This window comes from Lissotriton vulgaris, chromosome 1_1 (genome assembly GCF_964263255.1).
Source record: "Lissotriton vulgaris chromosome 1_1, aLisVul1.2, whole genome shotgun sequence".
NCBI classification, from domain to species: Eukaryota; Metazoa; Chordata; class Amphibia; order Caudata; family Salamandridae; genus Lissotriton; species Lissotriton vulgaris.
In genome coordinates this window covers 533,171,528-533,197,061 of record NC_141685.1, presented here as the reverse complement: position 1 = coordinate 533,197,061, position 25,534 = coordinate 533,171,528, and the positions used below count along the sequence as shown (strand labels likewise).

The window sequence follows — 25,534 nt, the reverse complement described above, 5'->3', positions numbered from 1 at the left end:
GTATCAGGGACAGAGGTGCCAGTCGCCCAGCAGGAGGTGGAGCCAGCTTTGTAGACAGGCAGGCACAGCCCTTCACTATCAGGTGCCATCTCCTCCCACTTCCCTGGCAGCAGATGCTGCCTTTCATCCATGGGCTGACTTCAGACAACCTCCTGGGCTCTCTAGCCCCTGTCATCCTCAAACCAGACAGTCAATCCACAAGCAGGCCCAGGCACTCTGGGCCAGGCTCACCAGCCAATCACACGCTAGCACCAACTTACACAAATATGCCAACTTCCAAAAGTAGTACTTCTAGACTAGACACAGTCATGTCGCATACAACATTTTGCAGCATTCACTCTCACGAGTTCATACATACCAAACTCACCCCTGCACTCCCCACACATCAGGAACTACCATGGGCATACATATTCCCCATTCATTCCTATGGGAGGGCAGGTCACTCACCACACATACAGAGAGCTCAAGCACTTTACACTGTACCACAGTGAAAAAGTGCGCAGAGGCCTAAAATCACCAACACCAGGTTCCATAAACAGGCTAGGAAAAAGCAAAAAAGTCTAGGGGTGAACTTGCCCAACGGGCCGGGTCCAACACTCTCTGTGTAAATTGTTATCATGATTGGATATACATGATTGGCATATTTGTATCACCACGATGTCCCTAGTAAAGTGCACTGGGTGTGCCAGGGCTGGTGATGACAAATGCTACTAGTGGGCCTGCAGTACTGATTGTGCCACCCACATGAGTAGCCCTAAAATGGTGTCTCAGGCCTACCACTGCATTGCCTGTGTGCAGTCTAGGAAATGCTCTGTCCTCCTGGTCAGTGTCCCCAATGACCAGGCCTAACCCTTCCCTTTTTGTGCACATTGGTCACCCCTATGGAAGGCCCAAGGTACCCCCCTGGGCAGGGTGCAATGTGTGTGAAAGGTGGAGCATGTACTGGTGCAGGTGACATGCTCTGGTAGTGAAAGGCAGCCATTTTCGTTTTTCACTATTGTAAGGCTATCTTGCTCCATAGGTTAACATGGGGATGCTGGCCACAGTGGCTACCAGCATGTCTTCCCTATAGGAACAAGATAGGACATAAGAGTCTGGTATCCCTGAACTCAGAATTTAATAACACATCTTTTAGGAAAGGTTGTTTTTAAATCCTGTGTTTGAGAGCAGCACTTTTAGAAAGTTGTTGTTCTCTTGTCTGACCCTTCTGTGTGCCTTGGCCTGTTTGTGTATTTGCTGTCTGGTTTGAGAGTGACAGGGGCTGGGGATTCCCCAGGAGGCTATTATTGTATCGCAACCTAAAGAACTTACCTTACAACCTTAAGAACTCTTTTGAAACTATATTCTTGAACTGTGTATGTTGGATTTTTGTCGTTTTGGTCTTGTGTAGTTTAGAATAAATACCTTTATTTTTCTAAACTGTTGTGGAGTCAGTTTGTGGTGTTTTCACTGTGTTAGTGTGAGTGTTGGTACAAATACTTTACACATTGCCTCCTGAATAGCCTTGACTGCTCATGTCAAGCTACCTAGAGGGTGAGCAGGGGTTATCTCAGAGGGTTTCCTCCTTACCCTGACTAAAATCAAGGGTCCCTATTTGGACAGTGGTACCTACCTCTGCCAACTAGAGACCCCCAGTTCAAACAACTACCTTTTAGAACCATTCAACCTTGCTAGCATGATTTTTAAGCGGGGAGAATGTTCTTTAGAATTAATGCAGTTCTGCTGATTTCTTGTGTAATTAAATACGCACAGTTAAGTGTCTACATAACATGGACTACTTTGTATAAAGTATTTCACAAAACCCAACGCTTTCAAATGTTAGAAAATGAAAAATAATCAAATAATAGATAAGTTAGCAAAATCTTCTTCAACATTTATGAGGCAAAATACAAGACGATACTGTGCTGTAGTTGAGAAAAATCGTTAGTTGTATAAGTTGCTTGCAGCCTTTACACAAACTTTCTTCTCTGAATCTAATCCGTTTTGTTTGCTTCAAACTTCTTTAGGGCTAATAGGTGATTTCAATATTATATTAGATGGTAACCCCTAAGGCACAAATGATACTCCAACCACAATTTGTTCCTTGAAACCTATGTATCAGTACAAGTTGTTTCCTCCAACACGCCTCCTTTGGACACGTGCATGCTCTCCCACTCTGTGTGTATGTAATATCACCCAATATCTAGTAAGTCGATTCTACTGGTAAATATTCTTCTGTGTCCTCTGATAGGGATAGTACTCTAAGTAATGTGTGCGGATTGCTGTCAGCATGTTTTTACTCTGTAAAACATGCATATAAGAGACCTTGCTTGATTGTTTTTCTTTATCTTGTAGATGAAGGAAATATTTTTAGGCAAAATGGTTATATTTTTTGAATTTTGAGAATCTTTTATTTTCTATCCATATTATAAGTGCCTGGGCATCCTAACTGATTTCACATAGAAGCGAACGGGGGGAAGGGTGAGAGAAAGCCTGACACAAAGTGATCTTCTATCCACTAGCCAATACATCAACACAAACAGATTCTACTGGCGTTGAAATAGCCCACCTGACATCATGAATGGTTGAAGGGAGGCTCAAAAAAGGGATCTAATCACACTATATCACCCATGATTAAACGTCCTGATCTTGAATCCCTAATTGCTAGCTTCTAGATTATATCACAACATCGAGCTCAGCAAGATTGGCTTCCATATGCATCAACTCCAGAATATCGACACATTGTTAAGGCAAGCATTTGTCAGGAAGTATAATTTACTATTGCTAACTCCAAATCGTAAATACATCGACAATATGTTGGTAGTCAGCAATGTGGGGTGGATGTAAGTGCAGATCCATATTAACAACTCAATAGTTTGTTACAGCACCATTATATGTATTATAGTAACTTGATCAAAGTCGGAAATGTGAGAACAACCAGTCTAGCAGAGAACTATTTTGTCCTCTGAAACCCTCATAAAACAGAGACAATGTGGCCAATACAAACTCTTTCTCGAATGTTTCATCAAATGAACCCATAGGGGTTTGGACAAAGTTTATGTTTTGACGTCCTAACTTTTATCTAGGCACCTACTGCAACTTTTCATGACATGCAGTGTACACTGGAGTCTACTTGTATAACCATAAAAACACGGGATCTTTTCCTTCAGCACACATCAAAATAAGACAACACAACAAAGTCCTAGCATGGTGCTAAGTTGGGACCTCATTTATGGCATAGTTACATGTTGGGCGGACTGCTACCAACATTTCCAGGGCAGCAGCACAAGCGGCTGTGTGAAAGAAAACCTTTCTGACCACCAACCCAGTGTTCGCATCATACTTGGGCAGTCAGACTGCTGCCTGCTTGTCGGTCGGTCTCCTGACCGACGTGATAGCATGCAGCGGTCCTACTGCCCATTAGTGTAATCAGAGCCTTAGAGTTCAGTGGACGGAGAAAGCACTATCAGCAAGGTGGAGTACTTTTCTACCAGCATGCTGAGGGTAATCCGCCCGCCAAATTTGGAGATGTCTGCTTACCCAGCGGACGTCACTTGGATTGGCAGGAACCGCTGTCTTGGTGGTGCCTATCAATGCATTGAAAGTTTGATGGATAGCTCGTCACCATGATAGAGCTGTATTGAAAACTCACAATGTTTTTTTTGTTTCCAAAAACAAAATCTGAAAGTAGGATTTTGTTTTTGAAAAAAAAAGCAATAATGACCCACTTGCCATAGTAGTTGTCTTTCATGGTGTAGCTGTAACTCTGCCGTTTCAATGCTCTTTACAGCCAGGTTTTACCTATTGGTGACAGACAGTTAAAACTTGTCATTGTTCTGCCCCCTCTAAAAAGTCGAATGACAAAACCTATGACAGTCCATACTCTGTCAAGCTATCGGAGGTGTATGTCGGTGGCAGAGACTGAGTAGTCTTCGCCATTGATATACAGAAGATCTGCCCAACTCTAAATAAGGCGGGCAGACCTTTATTTTGGCAGAGGGGGTACTCCGTCAGCTTTACAACATATTAACATCCCTGCAAAACTCTAAATCGGGCCCTTATTTTGCGAACAATATCTTATTTGGATGTGAGAAAATTATATTTTTTAATATTTTTACAATCTCCCTTATCTAATTTTAATCTAGAATTTGGTGAAGACCTATGCTGGATTGATAAAGAAATCTGCATGGAATAACACTGTGAAGATTAAAATACAGAGCCAAGTTCTAGAGAGAGCCAAACCTTAGAGTGACGGGAGGCTTTCTGGTATAGCCATTTTGAGGGGATCGGCCAGCACATATCTTTCAGTGTTCTCAAATACCTTTCATTATTTATTTTATTTATTTGAAGATTATAGAATAAGAAAGCAATTGTTCCAAATGAGCAAACTGAACAACTACAAAGTCACTATTGATTAGGTCGATTCATGATACGGAGGGATCCTCATGAGCACAGTATAGTTGAGTTCTTAAGGGTTGTTATTAGACTAATTTGTTCATCAGAAGCCTTTTCACTTCTTTTTTGAAGGAGGTCGTCGGGGAGTTATACCTGATTGTGAGTGGCAATACGTTCCAAATTCATTGGGCTAAGATGGAGAAGGAGCGGGTGTAAATTTTCTTTTTGTTGAGATTCTGCCGTTTGAGCAATAAGGAGTTGCTGCTTCTTAAGGAATGACTTTCCCGACAATTCAAGAATATTGGCCTGTTAGACAGGAGTGTTGTGGTGAAGGGCCTTATGTGTCTTGGAGGCCATTTTCAGCTGGATCCTTGCTTCGAACGGGAGCTAATTCAGAAGGTTTAGGTCTGGTGTGATGTGATCAAATTTTCTAGATCCTGTGACGAGCCTAGCGCCGAGTTTATCATGGCCCTTAGAGGCGCCAGCCTTGCTTTGGGAAGACCCGCAAGAGTGGCACTCCCATGATCTAATCGGGAAATAACTAGGGATTGGACTGCGTAATGAAAGGTATCAGGGGGCAAGAAAGGCTTTCTTTTCCTTAGCATGTTTATTTGGTGGTTGGCTCCTCTGGTGTTTGCGCTGATATGATCTTTCATATTCCAGTACTTGTTCAACGTTATATAAGGGACCTAGTGACGGCAATGATGTTGGGGGCTCAATTGAGAGCTGTAAGTTGTTTGAGTCATTCATCTCTTTGGGGCAGAGTGTTTGTGGGGGTGTCAAAAGGAATTCTGTTTTGAGTGCATTGAGCATGAGGTGATTGCAGGATAACCATTGTTGTGTTTTCAGCAGGGTGCAGTTGAGAGTATTAAGATCCTCGGGTGATGATTTTTCCAGGTATAATTGTGTTTCATCAGCATACATGTGGTAATGAATATAAATGTGCTCTAGAATTTTGGTGAGGGGTTCCATGAACCGATTGAATAGCGTAGGTGAGAGTGTGGATACTTGCGGTACTCCGATTGAGAACGGAGGAATGTTGTAGATGGTTTGATTGACTTTTATTAGTTGAGTTCTGTTCTGAAGGAATGACACAAACCATTTAGCAATGGGCAAAGATATCCCCAACCTTGACTCGAGGAGGTGAATCATGCTGTTATGTTTGACCGTGTCGAACACTGAGGAGAGATCAAGAAGTAAAAGTTGGCACTTTGTAGAGTACATGGCCGTCACTGAGTTTGGTCGACAGAAGCCGCTTTACAGGAAGTACTTAGCAAAATCGAAAAAAAGACATTTGAATGTATTTTCCACCCACATAAAATTACACTCCTTAGGCAGTCATTATGTACTGTATGGCGTTCAACAGTGAATTAATTATTTCTAGGTTAGTGACCTATTTCATAGCTTCCAGGAAATCCGTCATGGCTGAAAATAATACAGCTTTATTGGTTTAAATGACTCTGGCATAGCATTGTTGAACCGAGTATCATGTCACCTGCCAGTGAAAGGGATGTTCAATGAAAGGTGGCTTTATTTTCAGTGAACAACGTGTTTGTCAGTGACTGGGACACTATTGTACTGTAGACAATATTTCTGTTGCAAAGGCATTCCAACAAACCCGCCTGGAAGCAATAACTTATTTGCAGATCAAATTCATTGGATATTGAGGTCATATATGACAAAATCCTCTTAGAAAGTATAAACCTTAAACACTTTTATTCACACTTATTCACAAAAAAGTGTACATTACACATTAAGTGAAACTTAATATATCTCTTTACGTCAAAATTGCCTTTAATTGTATAAATGTAAGTATTATATTTAAACTTTTTCATCTTATTACGTAGTGCTAATGTGTGGTTTTTGGTCTTTGTAAAAAATAATATTACCCCCAATAGTTCAGAAGTTAGTGTTGAAAAATATGCACAGGTAACGCCCGCGTGTACTTATTGCACGTTGTACACTGTAGGGCAGAGCTGAGCAAGTCTCTCATGAGGAAGACCTCATTTCCCTCTGTACATATACATGCCCCACTCCAGTGTGTCCTGCTCACTGTCCCTGCTGGATCCATGAACGCCATTTAGGGTTTGCCAAGGGTTGCAGCTGCAAGGGCTTACCCCTTGCGACCCATGACACTACCTTTGCGACCCCTGCCTTCAGAGATGGCAAAATCAGTGCCAGGAATACAAGGGCAGCTCGTTTTTATGGACGTTAGTTGGAGCCCCACTTTCTTTGTTTTCTTTTGTTATGACACTAATTGTAAATAATAATACTATATTATTCAATGTTAGTGTAATAAAAAATGTAGTACAATTATCTGGAATATATTCCTCCCTGGCAGCTGAGGTAAGTAAAAATTGCTTTTAAATATATGTTGTGCGCATGCTTGCAGGTGAGAGCGTGTTTATGCAAAGACAGTGACGTAATTTTTGTAGGTGTGAATATGTGTGTATCTGTAAGTGTGTGAGTGAAAGTAATGGTCAGATGGCATGGATTGCAACTTCCGCTACCCCAAGCATTTTGTGAAAATGACGTCCATAGTTGGATCTCTTGTTAAATACATGAATACAGATGGGCCACTCAACATGCCACTCTTGAGGATCCGATCACCCTACAGCACACCCTGTTCCGTATCCCGCCCAATGGCATGGAGACTTTGGCTCCCTGGCGACTACAAGACAGGCGTGGCACACACTCCTAAGCAGGCAGATTGGAGCACTGCTGTACTCCCCGCACGTTCCATTGCACCGGTACCTGTGGCCTACAATGGGTCAAGAAGGTGGTGCAAGGAAGGCATGACGCACCTTGGGGATAAGCACACTGGGCGATTTCTTAATTGATGGGGTGGTAAGTAGCTGGGACACAATTCAGGAGTGGTGCCTATGTGTGTCAGCGATGGCTAAGTACCACTACCACCGTGCTAGACACACATGGCAAGAGCTACTAGGGGAAGAAATACTAGAACCACAGGCAATGGGGTCACGTTCAAACCTGATACAGACAGAAACACCATGGAAATTAATCACAGGATTTCACACAATTGCACAGGACAGTGATGCTAAACGAGCGACTTGAGTGGCAGCGTGACTTCGGGGGGCCCATAAGCGACAAGGACTGGCAATACTGCTGTGCTAAAACCAAATCCATCTCCTTAAGTGGGTGACACAGGCTCATACATTCAAAATGTATACATCGAGTTTATTATACCCCTGAAAGACAACATCGGAATGGGCTGCGAGAAGATTCACGATGCTGGAGGTGCCGGGGGACAATGCGGGGTTTTTGCACACAACCTGGTGATGTCCCAGAATAAATGAATACTGGTGTGAAATATTTAGGGAGCTGGGAACTATAATAGGCACCAAAATAGAGAAACTCAACCGACCTATAACTGCTATTGGTTTATTAGTGGCAAAGAGGCGTGTGGTGGGAAAGGCCCGACCCCAAAGATAGAGGACTGGCTCTCAGATTTACTTAACTCCAATCAGGTACGTTTAACGAGCTACTCCCACCTAAAAGTTGATCTAAAAACTGCTGGGCCCCGTACCAAGCATACCTAATAAGTAAAGAAACAGGAGTGGAGAATGGAAACTCCACATCAAAAGCCAAAGTATTCAGGAGAATATGGATACCAATCTGTGTGCTCCTATGCCCTCCAGGTTGGAGAGTGCTATTACATGCTTTTGTCCACTTGCAATCACTGAGGACCTTTCATAACGTTGGGCCTCCTACCAGAAGCCACCAATCTCGTTCTCGTGCCCTTGGTGATTGCAGACAACTGGAGGACACTGTGTGTAAAGCTGCTGTTGTTTATGTTGTCTACTGTGCCTGTTGTGTCCACTTCTAATGTCCCCGTGTGCTGTGTAGTGGTGTGTGTGTATGTCTGCGTCTGCCTGCATGCCTGAATAAGTGTTTCTACTGGAAGTCTGCAACTCCTGGGCATTCTTCCTTTCCCCGGGTAGTTTCCCTCAATCTATCAATCAAACCATTTATATGGTACGTCAAATACCAGATTCAGCAACTAAGCACAGATTCAATAACTGAAGCTGCACAATCAGGTGGGTCTTCAGGGCTTTCCTAAAAATAAATAAACTGCTCAGTGTTCATGAGTGGTTCCTGAAAGCAATAGATACAGCCCTTCCTCCTTGATCTTTTCATGCACTTTGAGGAGATACCAAGAGCTGTTTACAAACTGGCTTCAAAATCTGCAGGGTGCAGTAAGATGTGACTGTCATGGCACTGGTGTGCATGGATGCTCTCCTTTTTATTTATTTAGTGCATTTTTATAAAGCGCGGACATTACCCGAAGGTGTCAGAGCACTGTACAGTAAAGCTCGTTATGTTCAAGAGAAAAGTGGTGCAAGATAGAACATTACAAAGACTAAAAATGAAGGGTACACAAACACAAAATCCAACACAGCACGCAGGGGTGAGGAATGCACAGGAAAAATACAAATTTACAATGAAGAGCGAACGTCCAAGACGGGCCTGAGTATGAAAGTATTAGTTCTGAAAGTGTCTTTGGAAGAGAAGAGATTTTAGATCAGCTTTGAAGATCCGGGTAGAGGAGGTGGCACAGAGCAGTGGGGAAAGTGAGTTCCAGATTCTCACCACATTGCCTGAGAAGGATTGCGCCATCGATCTTTCCCATTTGAAGACGGGGGGCCTCAAGCAGAAGCTTTTCCGCATTGCGATAAGGTCGAGAGTCTCTGGACAATTTCAATTTATTTGACTAGTAACAAGGGGAGGACGTGTGCAAGGCTTTGTGTGTGATGCAGGCAGTTTTGTAAATAGATCTTGCCTTGATCGGAAGCCATCGAAGAGAGGACAGGATAGGAGTGATGTAGTCACTTCGTTTAGACCCTGAAATGAAGCGAGCTGCTGAATAGTGGATGGATTTGAGAGGGGAGAGGTGGGATTTGGGTAGGCCCGTCAGAAGAGAATTGCAATAATCCAGTATTGAGAGAACCAGCTATTGTACCAAGGTTATTAAGTCTTTCTCCGGGAAGAACCGACGGATCCTCCACAGAAGGCGCAACTGGTACCGTGCGTTCTTGGCAATAGAGTTAATGTGGGAGATTAAGTTGAGTCTTTTGTCAAGAATGGCACCTAGAGATTTAGCACTGTCGACAATGATGGGTTTGTTGTTGAGTAAGTTCAGCTGATCCATCCACGATTGAACAGGAGGAGGAGAGAAAGAGGTCGAAAGGATTAGGAATTCAGTTTTGGCGGGATTTAGAATGAGTTGGTGAGCTAACATCCAGTTGTGAATGAGGTTGAGAGTAGAATCGAGTAATGAGAGATCGTGTGTGGGCGACGGCCCGATGGCCTCACTCGGGGTGTGTGATTCTCGATCTCAAGAAAGCGTTCGATTCTGTGGAGTGGCCTTACCTGCTGCAGGTGCTGGAGAAGTTTAGCCTAGGTGATGCATATCTCCAGATGGTGGAGCTTCTTTATAGCGACCCGGTGGTGTGCGCGCGCGGGCAGGCGGGCTTCTCTCGTACCCGATCCGAGTCCGCAGGGGCACTAGACAAGGATGCCCCCACTCCCCTCTAATCTTCGCGCTTGTGATGGATCCCTTGGCGGCGCAATTACGTATCTCCGGCGAGGAATGGGGGATCCCCCTGGCCGACGGGACACACTCAGTGTCACTATATGCGGACGATCTATTGATCTACATCCGAGACCTGACCTGCTTCCCGCGCGCGCTCACTGACATATTCAGCAAATTCAATGACGTGTCGGGACTCCGTGTTAATTGGGCGAAATCCGGAGTGTATTCTTTTGCCGCAGATACCCCGGAGTGCGACATTGTAGTACTGGGAGAACGACTGCTCTGGTACCCGACAGTGTTCCGCTATCTGGGGGTACAAGTTTACCGCGAATCTGCTGACCTGCTGGAGGGTAACCTCACGAGAGTGATCTCATCACTTACAGCTCAGGTGACCTTTTGGAATTCTCTCCCATTGAATGTCCCGAGCCGAATTACACTCACAAAAATGATTGTTCTACCTCGCTTGTTGTATTATTATGCGAACCTTCCGGTATATTTTCCGGCACGAATTTTCCGGGAATTAGAATCCCTTACCATACGCTTGATCTGGAATGCAGGACAACCCAGAGTCGCGCTGAAGACACTATACGCTGCGACGGAATCTGGGGGAATGGCGGTCCCTAATCAGGAGCTTTATTATTTGGCGGCGCCGCTGCAATGGGTTGCTTACTGGCTGAGTGGAAAGAACTTGGGCGATACTACCTCGGACGTTACAGTCATGACGGCAGCGCAGATACACGCAATGTTTCACCCCTTGGCTAGGGTCCGCTGTCCTGTTCAATTACACCTCGCGGTGGCGAGGAAATGCTTCGTGAGGAGCCTTAAACTCACGAACTCGATCAAACCCTACGCCCCAAACCTGCCCCTATTGGGGACACCCTGGGAGGTTGGTCGGCTGTTGACCTGGAAGGCCTGGGTGACTTATATGCGGAGGGCAACTTGCTTGCTTTTGCGACACTAGCGACTAACACGGGATTGCCTGCTGGGCAATTCCTGACACACGCGGCACTTGTTCGCACACTGACGCGCTCCTGGGGTGACCTGACGGAGGAACTACCACCACGCCTGCTGATCCAGTTTTTGCATGTGATGGGCAATGGCTCACACATAGTGCATTGGCTTGCCCAGGCGTTACACATACATACGCAATTCTCGTCACAGCGCCTCCGGGACAAAAGGACAGTGGACAGGGGCCAGGACTGGACCTACAGGGAATGGGCGCAGGTATTGGCGGGGGCAAACAACATTCCGCGCAACTTCCGTTTTAAAATAATACAGTACTACATAGTGCACCGCTCGTACTTATCTCCAGATAAACTTAACCGCTACTTTGGCCTAGACACCTCGGCGTGCCCCAGGTGTGGGCTTGTAGATGTGCACCTGCTGCACGTACTCTGGGAGTGCCCTCCTCTACATGGTTACTGGACCTCAGTGACTACCACACTGGCGGCAGCGACTGGGGGTAGCTTGCTACATACATGGGAAGCCTGTCTGTTGGGGCTTTTTAAGTGAACAAAACAGACGAAGGTCCAGGCGCGGTTCTGGGATCTGGGGCTGATAACAGCGAAGCGCCTAATCACCAAGCGATGGAAAAATAGTGCATCACCCCAAGCGATTCACTGGCGCACCTCCTTTGATAACTGAGCGAGAGCGGAGAGTGTGGCGCTACACAGGGAGGAGACAGCGGGCCTACGCATGTACCCCATAGCGCAGGAATGGGATAACGCCTTGGCGACTTACCATCAGGTGTGCCTTCAGCAAGGCATTGTCTAGATCCCTGACACATACTGAGTGCCTTATGGATTGCTTCCCCCCCTTCTCCCCCATCCATATCTCTCCCCTTTCCTTCCCCCCCTGCCCCCCCTGCCGCCCCTGTTACGTATCTGACCGGCTGCGCCGAGCAACCCCCTCTACTGACACAGCGCCACGTGTGGCCACCCCCTACCTACCCCTTGGCCAGCGCACGTCGCACACACACACACCGCATATCACCATCCAGTCTTTTAATTTTCTGTATTGTTTAGGTTGCTACTGTTTATGTTCTTGTTTTAATGGACAGGGCTGAATGTGCATTGCATTGTTGCCATGCTTGATTAGACTCGAACGGGGGATGCACCATTGGGGATGCCCCGCATTGGGCATCTTACTGATAAACTGCCGAGACATGGTTGGTCACGCCTGAGTCTTGCCACAGCTGTTTTTCTGTGTTATTTGTACCATGACTGTAGTTCCTAATCCTGTGCGGATGCCCGGAGTGGTTTGCTTCTTAGATTGTTCCTTATTGTCGAGTCCATTTCTATAAGTGTTACCCTATAGATCAATGTGACGTATATCCTGCATTACTGCATAGTCGCCCCAGCAGTGGATACGCTTATGATGTACGACTGTAACTACAGATAACAATGTTCCACTTGACAGGGTATGGACATGTAGCCACCCGATGTACTGCTTGATATCCAGCGCCTCTGTTACTAGTTGTTTATTACAGCATCAAAAATTGTAAAAGACTAGACCTATGACTTACCGGACTCGCTAACTAGTTGTTTCCGTGAACGTTGCCAAGTGTTGTGCTGCCGGACCCCAGGGTTGTCGGCTTCAAGGCTGTGTCTTATTACGTAAAATATTGCAGAACAATGACTAATGTTGCTGCCAGCCCCAGAGGTTGTAGGCCTTGTGCTGTGTTTTTACATGAGTGTGCAATAAAGGTCTTTAAAAAAATAAAAACTTAAATTAAAAAAAATGAGAGATCGTGTGCGGAAGACACCTTGAGGTAGATTTGAGTGCCATCCGCATAAAGATGGTAATGGATCCCAGATTTGCTTAGGAGGTTCCCCAATGGTTCCAGGTAGAGATTAAACAGAGTGGGTGCAAGGGTAGAACCTTGAGGGACACCTTGACCTACAGCCAATGGAGATGAAAGACTGTTTGCTATCTGAATCATTTGGGATCTGCCCGAGAGGAAAGAGGCAAACCATTTAAGCACTGTGCCATCCAATCCCATTCTCTGTTGAAGAGTGTTGAGTAGGGTGCCATGATTAACAGTGTCAAAGGCTGCAGAGAGGTCTAGAAAAATCAGAAGACACAATTCCCCAGAGTTGAATATATGCAACGCATCATCAATCACTTGCAGCAGGGCTGTTTCAGTTCTGCAATTTTGGATGAAGCCAGATTGGAAAACGTTGAAGAGATTATTGTCCATAAATGTAGGGAAAGTTGTTTCACAACACATTTTTCGGTGATTTTCGAATGAAAAGGGAGGTTGGTGATAGGGTGGAAGTTATTGAGGTTGGTCGCATCAGCAGTGGGTTTTTTTTAGAAGAGGGGTAACCTGTCCTGATTTAAGGGCAACAGGGAGGGAGCCTTGACTGAGGAAGAGATTAACTAGCCTGGTCCAGTAAGAGAAAGTATGGGTGTAGAAATTGATGGCGATGACGCTAGTGATGGGGTCAAAAGAGTGGTTGGATGGGTTGGTTTCTAGGGTGCATTTGAGGAGGTCATCTTCTGAGATGACGTCAAAGTATTGCCAGGTGACTAAGGATTTTCGCTCCTCAAAGGGAGTGGAGTGAGCGACTTGATCCACCAATGCTTTGACCTTTTCATCAAAGAAAATAGCGAAATCGTCTGCTTTCTTTGTGGAGTCCTCAGGATTAGTAATTAGGGGAGAACAGTTTGGGTTTTTGATGAGGTCAGAAAGTTTTTGGGGTCTGTTTTTGGGTGAGTCAAGGAGGGATCTGAAAAGTGATGCTTCTTCATGGAAGATCTGGTTGTGGTATTTGGATCTTGCTGAACGTAGCAGCGAGAGATTGGAGGTAGAAGGAGATTTTCTCCAATGTTTATGCAGGATTCTAAGGTTTTTCCTTTCATTATAGAGAGCTTTATTGAACCAAGGTGCTGAGGGGGTGGGTCTTTTCCTTTTGCTTTGGAGTGGAGCGACATTGTCGATTTCAACTGCTAGGACTGAGAGGCACTGAGCGGTGAGAACGTTGACATCCACGTTAGGGTCAAGTCTAGGAAGTGACCGCATAGCAGAGTCACAAAAAGTGTCAAGATCAATGTTTTTAGTGTTGTGGAACCAGGTAGTAGCTCTTTTAGGTTGTCTGAGAGTTATAACGTGCGAAAGATGAAAACGGAAGGGAATGAGGAAGTGGTCAGACCAGTCTACATGGATGGGGGGGAGCAGTAGTCAGTAGGTCTGCTTTACATATAACAAGTTACAGAATTGAGCCCTTGGAATGAGTGGCTTCAGAGACATTTTGGAAGAGATCGTTGGCTGAGAGAAAGGTGTCAAGCTTGATGGCAGCTGAGTCTTCCAAAGAGCCCCAATGGAGATTAAAGTCACCCAGGAAGAGCTGCCTGTATCTTTGAGAAAATTGGTCACTGATGAAGTCAGTGAGTTCCTCCACAAAGGAAGAGCAGTTACTGGGCGGGTGGTAGATGGCATGGAATCTAAAGGGTGAGCCATGATGTATTTGAAGTTCTAGGGATAGGCATTCGAATGTACGGGAAAGGTTGGTAGGGAAAGCTTTATTTTGAAGGGAATTCCTGAAGATGATAGCGACACCGCCCCCAATTTTGTCTGATCTGTCATTTCTGAGGATAGAGTAGTCAGTGGGTACCAGAAGATCAAACAAAGTATGAGAGGAGTCATTAAACCAGGTCTCAGTGAGGAAGAACATGTCAAGATTCTGGAGGATGATAATGTCAGAAATTTCCAATTTGTGTTTGATTGCAGATCTGCAGTTGTGGAGCAAGCAGTGCAGCTCTGACGCAACTGTTTTGGTGATGGGGGTGTTAGGGCTGTTAAGGGAGATAGGGATAAGATTCTTGAATGAGGGTGCCCGGTAAGAGGGAGGCTGGTAGGTTCTGACAGAGGAGATGGTCTGAATAGTGAACTGCGTAGAATTAATAGGAGAGGAAAGTGGAGGGGGAGTGGCGCTGGTGGTTCTTGTAGCTGGCTAGAAAATTGGAGATGTCTGTAGAGGACAGACTGTGGTTGGGCTTATTGGGGCGCAGGAGCACGGTACTCCGCAGGAGGATATTAGGGAAGGGGGACATCTTGGCGCTTAAAAGCGAGATGGACGCTACAAGATGAGAAGATGTCTTTACCATCTAGCTTGCAGTCATTTTAGGTGCACTGCAACTGGTATTTTGTGGTACTTGAGGTTTCAGGTGGGGATATGTTGGCTGAAGATGGCAGTTGCAATTTAGTTTGGGAATCTATTGTCCTGCGGTCATTTTGATTTATTTATTCAGCAGTTTTTCTATAATGATGGGGGTCATCTAATGGTGGCTTCAGACGTCAGTTGCATTACTGTAAAAAACATAAACGGTAGGAGGCAGGGCCGGCTTTGGAGTTAGAAGCACCTGGTGCGACAATCTTTTTTGGCACCCGGCAGACCCCACTGACCTCCTTCTCCACAGATTCCCTCACTACCACCTTCCAACAGCGTCACTCGTCTCTCCACAGCCCCACTCTCACATGCATTTTTTTGTTTATAGCGCTCTTCATACCAACCTTATGGTGTCCAAGCACTTTACATCACACACGTTATACAGAGGCAATGGACCCCACATGCATAAATCAGCCAATAGGAAATGTTACACAAAACAACGAAGATTACCATTCCATGATCTGCATACAACTGTTTTTTGCAGCAGGCATATTAACCCGCTTTGTACTTTATGATGAGTCAGAATTGCCACTAGACAAAACCTCGATCTTTCTCTAGCAAAAACATTAATCACCTGCATTGTCTGCCATTTTTATTGTTGCCTGAAAATTGCTTGACCCACAAGGAAATAGCAGGTGCTTTTAAAACCAAAAGTTATTTCTGAACATAGTACCTCTCCCAAGGTCAGCGCCAGGTGCGGCTGCGCAGGGCGCACCAACCTAAATCCAGCCCTGGTAGGAGGAGCCCAACCCAAGAAGAGCCATGTCTACTACATTCATCCCTCAGTTTTTAAAATCAAATTCCTACATACCCCAGTGTTTTAGTCTCTTGAAGGTTTGTTGAGTATTATGGTATGATGTGCCTCACTTGAGATTTTTGACTGGCGTGTAAAGAGGGGCACAGCTTCGCGTGTACATGGGCCTTTCTTGCAGTTTGATTTCTGGACTGTAGAAAAAACTTTACATTTGATCAGTGATTCCTTCTGCAGTCTATGTAGTGTTCTCAGGATTGGCGTCAGATGGTCATGGTTTATTATATTCGGACACAGGCTAGTGATTTCACAATTAACGGCGTGCTACTGGGGCATGTGCATAATTAGTGTTTACTGATTACGGCTGGCTATCCTATTGGTGTTTGGTGCACATGTCGCCTAATTGGTGCACAAATGATCCTTGGCCCATCTCCCATCATGTCTAAGTGTTGTATCCTGTATGAGGTAGAGATGTACCATGTGTGGATGATGTTGCGTTTCTGGTATGGTAATTAGCGCACTTCATTGACAGACATACTCCAAGAGCGCGCATTCTTGTAATCTGTGGAGCAGATAGACAGAAAGACCAAAAAACTAATCACAGCCAAAGTCCAAATGAAAGGAGACCATAAGCACGGCCATTGTGCTCCTGTTAGAAAGTGAGAACATTTTAAAGTAATTAGGGGACCTTGAAGTAAAATAAAGCAAGAGTTGTGGACAACGTTGATCTGTGGTGATCAGGGATACCATTGAATCTATATGAAATTCCATGTTTCTTATCACCTTAATAGGACTGTAGCAGAAAGTCTTACTTAAGTTGGCATAATTGTTAACATGCATTTTCTTCTAAATATCTTCTGAATGGTAGTGATAGATACACTCTCAACGTGAACGTGGATAGCCACTGGCGTCCATGAAGTCTATGTTATAGTGGGTATTATTGGCAGAGGAAGAACACATTTAACCAAAGGAGACCCTCAAGGTCCCTAGAGAGCAACTTTAAACCAAAGCACAGAAGAATTGAGTGCGAAAGGACTACTGACATATGGTCAGAAGGGACTCCCGAAGGGATGCTCCAAACCTCAAGTCACATCCCACAATCTGAAGCCTCTGCATGAAAATTAAAATAACCTTTCAGAGGTTGGAGGCAACCAGAGTAGATCAATATGTGTGTCCCCGGAGTATCGAAGACTCAGTCTCGTGGCACGGAAACATCGAGGACGAAGTATCGAAACCGAAATATTGAAAGGTAAGTATAGATTTTCTTTTCCTAACCTCACCAATATGTGATATATATATATATATATATATATATATATATATATATATATATATATATATATATGTTAGAAAGGGCTCCCGACCAACGTTTTTTCAGGAACCACACAAATGACTCGCACTCCAGGGTCTGTGTTTCAATTGCGTTTAATGGCTTAAATAAAATAAATGGAATTTACAAAGGTACCCCCATTTGGACAGGGAAAAATTCATTCTCATTGTATAAGAGTAACATAGTTCAAAATCAGACATTCAGACGGATATATATTTGCCACACTGCTCCTTCGGTTAAAAAGAAGAACGGGCGCACTCCTTTTGCATTTACTCCACAATCCGTTTATTTAAAGCCAAGAAAAGATAAGCATTGATATATATATATATTCACTCCAAAAGACACCAAAATGTTGATGAAAACAAGACTCCCAGAGCTGCGATTCTGAAAATTTATTTGGCAGATGACATAAACTTCACGACGCGTTTCGCCATTACGGCTTGACCAAGCCGTAATGGCGAAACGCGTCGTGAAGTTTATGTCATCTGCCAAATAAATTTTCAGAATCGCAGCTCTGGGAGTCTTGTTTTCATCAACATTTTGGCGTCTTTTGGAGTGAATATTGACAGCCGGCTGGTGGCTGCAACAAGACCGCCCGCGACAGCTCGCACTCTGTAACCAGCGATGGTGGAAGTCATATATATATATATATATGTGTGTGTGTGTGTGTGTGTGTTCAAGGTAAGTAGAGGTGTGGAGTTAGGAATAGTGAATCTATACTTCCTCTATATGCACTTGTCTTTTGACATTTGTGTCTTTGAAATTACATCCACAATATTCTTATATGACAACATTTCTATCTCCGATATTCAGTAGCACATACACCAAGAACGGACTGCCATCCGCCATTCACTGGTGGGGGTCAAGGATCCAGGGTAATTCACTGCCACGGTTAAATATCATTTCAACTGCAGTTCACCTACGAGTCTCAGGCAGCAGGATACCTCCAAGAAAAGCATGCACAACATGTATATTTTGTTATGGTATATATTTGATGGCGCTCTTTTTTCAGGCAGAAAAATTAAGTATTTTCTAAGAATTTTTAAGAATCAAAAACAATCAAGGGTCTTCTGCAAAATGACCTTTATTGAATAATTCCGCCCAGGGGCTGCTGAGTGATTTCCCAGACGGAATGTGTCTGGGGACAAACAATCCTGGCTCTGTCACTTAGAACTGATCTAAGATTGATCAAAAACGCTGCTGTCAAAATCTATAGACCGTATTTCAACAATGCTAATCCAACATACTTTTGTCTTTTATCCACAGACCTTCAAATTACGAGTGTGACGTCTCCCACATCAGCCCAGCTCAACTGTAATTGGGTGTCGTCGACCAGTTCGGTGTCCTATTTTATGCTAGACCTCAGGGTGGTCAATGACTCCAGTATTCCGCCAGTGAGCGTGTACACAACATCCTCAACCAGGACCAGACTAGTTCAGGGGTTACGAGCTGGGACACAATATAACGTGACTCTGAAATCCTTCGCGTCAAATAGTGCGGTGTTGGCGTCTACATGGTCCCAAGGACTGACAGGTACGTTTGAGGAGTGGATCTTATCGCAGCCTATAGGTGCCCAGAGAGTTTGCATTAAAGTTTCCAAGCGCTATGATTTCATGAATGACCCAACTCTTCTCATAAGTGAGTCTCTAATACCTCACCTGTGTCAGTTTAAACAACAGGTGACTTTAGGGTAGGGTACCACAATATCGTTGTCAAAATATCGCCTGACATAAATATTGTGTTGTACTAAATATCGACTACAAACATATTGCCTAGAAATAACGAGCCCAGTGGGGCAATATTTTTGTAAACAGTGCATAGGATATGCTATTTATGTCAGGTGCAATTTCTGGATTCAATATTCTGATATATAACTGCTATTAGAGAGCAGAGGTAGATATATTGCATCCAGAAAACAGAAGCCAGCCATAAATAACTTAATTCATTTCCAAACTGTAGGCCCATTTCTGGATTATTCAAAAGGGTAAACAAAACACTATCATGTGACCACATTATGTTTAATGGCAACATGACTCTTACATAACTTTCTATCCCACTTTTAATTTTATTTTGCATTCCTAAACCCAAAACTGTGCTTAGGTCCTACCCAAGGCATTAGAATAATGTATATGTTTGTTCACTCACTCACTGATTCACAGACTCCTTCACTCACTCGCTCGCTCACTTACTCAGTCACTCACTCACTCTCTCACTTAGTCTCTCACTCTCTCTCTCACTCACTGTATCAGCACTTTAGATTTTTAGGAGGTACCTTAAACATGTCATAGGAAGACAGCACGTATCTAAGCAGAAAGATGTCCTGATGGGTGAAACTGATTTAGCCAAATATTTTACACAGGGAAGTAGATGTCTGCACATTTTATCATGCAAATAGTAAAGAGTGTTCACATGATATATTTTGCTTTTTTGTCGACTAAAAGAGTTACAAAATCATTTCCTCTTTTTTCTATTTTGTTTTGTTCTTCAGTGTTGGAACAACATGAGCATCTATCAGTCTGTGCCCATTTGGGCTAGCTCATCGACCCATTGACAAGTTAAAGCCAGCAGGGGTTTCAGGATAGCCGCAATAACATTGCACGAGGAAAGCAAATGCAATAATTCCTTTCACTTGCAGTTATGTGCATTTTATATAGCTATTCTGAACACTAGACTGCATTTGGTCATTGGGTGTGCCAAGGAGCCCAGCCCTAGTGCTAATGCCCTGGTGTTTCGAAGGACTAGTCTTTCAGCAAGCTCCTAGCAGTACAACTGTAGATCGCTCATCGGCTTAGGGGTCATTGAATAAAAGACATTTGAACCCATCCCACTTGAGAGCACCAAAATGGCCTTAGATGGTCTTTCTTTCAATAATCACATATCATCAGGGTCTCCTCATGGTACTGTTGCTGGTTGACTGCACCCTGCTGGTGCTCTTTCAGGGCCATATGTATCATAGTTCCGTTTTTCGATTTCAAAATAGAGATTTTTAAGGAATTGTCATTTAGAAATCGCAAAATGGTATGTATGAAAAAAATCGCATTTTTTTTTGCAATTTCTTAGTCTTCCTTATTTGCGAATTCGCAAGTTGCGAATTCTCAAATAAAGAATATTTTCCCATTCATTCCTATGGGCCAAGAGGCCCATAGGAATGATTGTGAAATTGCTTTTCATTTTTCGATTCGCAATTTTCTAATCGCAAAATGAGATTGATTTCAAGGGTGCAGGGGTGTCTCAAGGACAACCTGCTGCACCCCTGAAATTAGCATGTGTGTGCATATGGCGCACATACATGCCCTATGGGCATATGTGCGTCACATGCCACATTAAAAAATGCCAATTAGTGTATTTTGAAAAGAAATCGCAATTTACCACCTACTGAAAGTTGGGGGTAAATTGCGATTTCTTAAGCTAAATTCGCTACAGTAAAATGCTTCATACATAGCATTTAAGGAATCGCAAAATTGTGATTTACTTAAATGCTATAGCAAAATAAGGAATCACAAATATTTGCGATTCCTTAAGATGCGATTTTTTGATACATATCAATAAATGCAAAACAGCCTTTTGCGATTCGCAAAGGCCGAAATTCGGCGAATTCCGGCCTTTGCGAATCAAAAATGGCTTGATACATATGGCCCTATGTCTCCCGGTGATGGAGTTTGCATCAATACTTACTGGCTCCTAGACTTTTTGGCCCAGATTAATAACACTTTGCGCTGGGAATGCCTTACTTTTGTGGTATTTACTTACCAAGAAAAGTTAGGTACGCAATGCATAGCTATGCGCTAATTTACATCAAGGCGTCGTTCCATGGCTGGTACGTGGGCACTCCCATGCAGCCACCCATGGGTTTTCATGCACACCTCTATCTACTAAAACTGGTAGATAGGGTTTAAACCTTCTCAAAGCAGGGATAACTATTGAGTCATTGGTAAAACTCTCTATATTTTGCCATCTTTGCATGTGCGCTGCATTGTATATCACATACAAACCAGGAAAAGCAGTAAAGTATATTTTTTGTACCGGAACGGTCCCCTTCCACTACAAAATCTATGCTTGGTAGAACACACATACCCTTGCACTATAGTGCAAAAGTGTGTGCGTGTGGTGCCGGGTAACCCCAAGTGCACCAGCTCAAGGGGGGAGGAAAACAGAGCCAATAGTTAACTTAATAGATATGGCGCTGTTCTGCTCTCGCCCTTTCACGCAGCGCAGCACAGACACTTTGAGTAATGCGCTGCGTGAAAACTTAGTAAATCTGCCCCCCCCCCCATCCCCAGTGTTTGTGCTGAAGGAAGAGCTCTTCATAAACAATGATGCTGTTATTCAGTTGTCAGCAGTGTCAAAAACAATTGCATATCCATTATTCAATTCATCATTTTTTCTTGGTAAACAGCACATGAAATTCGAAGGGAAAATATTGTACAGCACCACCTGTTAAAACTGAATTGACTTAGGTAGTAGGCTGAAACTACTACAGCTCTATTACACACGAGCTACAAACATCTATTGGCCTCTCCTCTGCAGTGCATTATGGTTTATGTAGTTCCAAAATGTTTTTATTTGCTTCATTGACAATTGCAAAGTTCGGCATACTTCTACGTAACCATATTTTATAAATCGGCCCCACTGGTCAGCCTGCACTTTAGGAGCCAGATGTGCATCTAAGGTCTTTGCGCTTGCAGGTTTTTCCGAAAATTCTTGGAGTGCATTAGCCAGCAGTGCCTTGTGTTCTTTACAGTCCCAGATCTTTTCAAAAGGCTTCACACTGCAAAGGCCAGAAGCTACTGCGAGCTCTTTAGCCCAGCCTTCTTTATCTACCTGTGTGTGTGCGTAATGTGAGGCAGGGCTGCGGCAGCTATATGATGCCCCTAACACTGTGTCTACCTAGCCTAATACATTGCTGGCTAACATAGCGCAGCGACACCTGTAGCTCTAATACTAAAATGTGGAGATCTGATGAACTTTGGCATTGTGAATGAGATGGCTTGGAACTACAAAGTCCATAATGCATTGCACCATGATAAATACCGTGCAGGTTGAATGCACACATTAGAATACATCATCTTGTTGGCTATAGTATAGAGCTGAGATTAGTAAAAGGTTAGCAACAGTCACTGAGCATCAAAGCAGGCAAGTTCTATGATCAAAATATTTTCAGTGATGATGGGACTCTGTCACACTTTTCTCCTAAAATGACTAACCACCAAACATACACAGCGACAGAGCACCTATTGTCAAAAACGTATGGCCTTATGATGGGATACTCCTTAAAAAATGTGGCGGATATCCTGACTCCCAAACCCGTGGTTTCGCACTCAGGAATGATTACGATGTCAGTCAGAAACTAAACCTCCCAACTCCTTGTCAGATTTGGTTGCGACTGACTCGCAGTTGGAGGTTTCAAACGACCGATTATGATGCTTCCGAACACCGTTTGGAAAGTCCCTTATTGACTTCAATGGGAGCCTGTGTTCCGACCGACAACACAGGCTCCTAGTGAAAAAAAGGGTGGTTATGGCAAACCTTGCACCCTGTGGAGGATACCCCATGGTGCCTGTCTCACTGTGCATGGTTCTACAGGGGGGTTCCTTGGGTACCCCCACAGCCCCCAATCAGAGGCCTCAGGATGAAGGGGGGCCTGCTAGGGGGCCCCAAAGTCAGCCTTTTTGTGTCAGACAGACTGAGTTGAAAAGGTTGTCGGAATCCAACATCGTAACCGGTCGGGTGGAAACGCTATCTATTGAGCTGTATGAATAGGCTCTGACAGACTCAGAGTTTCTGAATGCCGGTCGGAACCGAGTCGGAATGACCGAACGGTTTCCTTCTATCATAATCAGTCAGTTGGAAATATTTTAGAGTCAGTTGGAAGCATGGGTTCCAACACGGGTTAGGAAAATCCGAATGCTATTTGGAGCCTTTCCGACTGGCATGGTAATGAGGCCCTTAGTATTTCAGAAGGCAGATTCTACAATGCCTGGCCTGGCAGTTCCGACCAGGAAACCAAACTAATGACCCCCACCCACTTACAAAAAAACTTCCTGCTGTCAGAGACACTTATTTTTTGCTTTTCAATAACAAACTCCTGCTTTGAGACTTTGTTTGTGAAAGACTGAAAACGTTGCTAAGCGGGTGCATTAAATGTTGCGCCCTCTCATGAAAGTTACTGTGCCTTCAATGGCACTGGTGGCTCTGCTGAAGGCACAGACATCGCTGCTGCCATGTCGAGATCTCTCTGTATTGCGGATAGTCTTCTGCCAGGACGGCAGAGAACATCACTGCACTGCCATGGTGGACAGGCGAGTTGGCTGCCACACTCCTAAATGAAGCCCTTCATTTTGTATGGCATGACTCTGCCCCACACGTAACAAGTTGTCCATTATCAACTGTGATAACAAGGAAATTAGTAAATATTGATACTGTGGGATGTGGTATTTAATGGGTATAGTATTATTGCCTCAGCCAGACCTATGCTCTTCAGAATGGGCAGAAACACAGCAATACCTTTCCTCATGTTGCAAGGGGCAAAACTCAGGCTGGAGTGGCTTTTCTCCTCATAAATAAGGTGAGCTTTCACCTATGGGATGGAGGGAAATTTATGGATGTGAATCCAGATTTAGGCAAATCTCTTGCTTTCATCCAAAGCAGAAATCAAATGGGCTTGACTGAAATGTTAATTACACCAGAGTAATCAGAGCCATTTTAGTAATATTGTATTACTCTTTTTGATGCAAAATTACAAAAAATTACGTGATTATACCCTTTTGCATAATTTGAGATAAAAATGTCCAGCCAGGAGCACAGGAACAGAGCGAGTGGCAGCTGGCTGATCCCATTCCTGTTCTTCTGCATTCAGCTCTATTTTCTGAGTGCAAAATGCATCCTTGGGTTCATTTTGGACGCAAGGTTGCATTTTGTGCTAAGAAAAGAGAACTTAATGCAGGCAGGGCCGGACTGACTATAACGGCCACTGGGCATTTTTCCAGTGGGCCGGAAGGTTGGGGATGATTTTCAATCAGTGGGGGCCATTTTTGGCCCCCTGCATACGCCCCCAGCCCCTGGCCAGTCCGACTTAATTGCCAGGGCTGGTTTGAGTTCCCAGTCTGGTCCTGAATTCAGGGTTACGCTCTTGACGTAATGCCACTTAACTTTGCTGTAATTTTGCGTTCTTACACTACAGCAAATTACGTGAGTTACGCCCACTCCTTGATTCAAAAAGGACTTGGAATGAGGACCTAAATGATCAGAAACCTTAGCTAATTCACACCTGTCAGGAGAGTAAGACTGTGTGTTATTTTCAAAATCCTGGGCTGGTTGGGTGGGTTCACTGACTAAACACTGCATTTTTTCTACATTTTTTTTTCAGTGCCTGCTACACCGCAGATTGTCCAGGCAAACGGCTTATCCAGCACGCAGATCACGGTAGGATGGTCTCCACAAACAGGGGCCGACTACTACTTCCTAACGGCGGCATTGGGCAGTGCGACCATCAACCGCACCTTCAGCGCCTTGAGCGGCAATATTATTGGTCTGCAGCCCACCACCGTTTACACCCTGACCTTGTATGCTGTGAACACCGCCGGACCAAGTACGGGCAGCAAGAAGATAACCGTGCTCACGTGTAAGTATGGTGGTGGCCAGGTTGGCGTGCGTGGTGGACTCATGGCGCAGTGGCCGCCATTTTCTGAAAAGCCATATGCTTGTTAAGACTGTGTTTGACTGTATGTGGCTCATCATGGCTTGTGATGAGCACATATAACGTTGTGTGAGCTATCGGAACTTTTATTGAAAAGTATAAATGAACTGACAATAAAGTGCCTATTAGTCCTATCTGAAGGCAGGTATGATGAACAGCACCACAGCAACGCATTTCAACCCAGGACAGTAAAACCATATTTAAACAGATACATCAGTTGAAAGTATTATAATTTTTCACGCTTTGGCAGACTTCACATCTTATTAATTCTTTACAAAACCGGCATCACATTTATTTATTTATAAAGTTTTGGCTATTAATTCGTTACATAACGTGCTGACGTCATTCAACTAAAAAAGATTGACCCCTCTTTTATCGTGTTAATATGGTATCATAACTTGCAATGTATGTTCTGACATTGACACACATGTAAACTTTTGCACGAAGACCTCTATTAAGAGAGGGCTCTTTTTGGCCTCGGCCTGTTTTGAAATTCAAATACCAAGTCAAACACTTCAATATATTTAGCAGGTTCGCTGTGACCGTCTATTGTAAATGTGTATTGACATGTGAGTGTACGCTGCACCATCGTTAGATGTGAGCGGGAAGGACACGGAGAGCTCTAACATTTGCTTTGCTGGACACCTTGACTAACCAA

At 44.1% G+C, this 25,534-nt stretch overlaps 1 protein-coding gene across 1 annotated transcript in view; it reads left to right on the top strand.

Annotated features, from left to right (window-relative positions):
- LOC147747432 (uncharacterized) overlaps positions 1–25,534 on the top strand; it is a 342,871-nt gene that overhangs the window by 33,583 nt on the left and 283,754 nt on the right. Inside the window, exons 3-4 of the mRNA XM_086953898.1 lie at positions 18,447–18,713; positions 24,547–24,801. Of these exons, the coding sequence (XP_086810024.1) occupies positions 18,447–18,713; positions 24,547–24,801 (522 nt within the window). The remainder of the gene's footprint in view (positions 1–18,446; positions 18,714–24,546; positions 24,802–25,534) is intronic.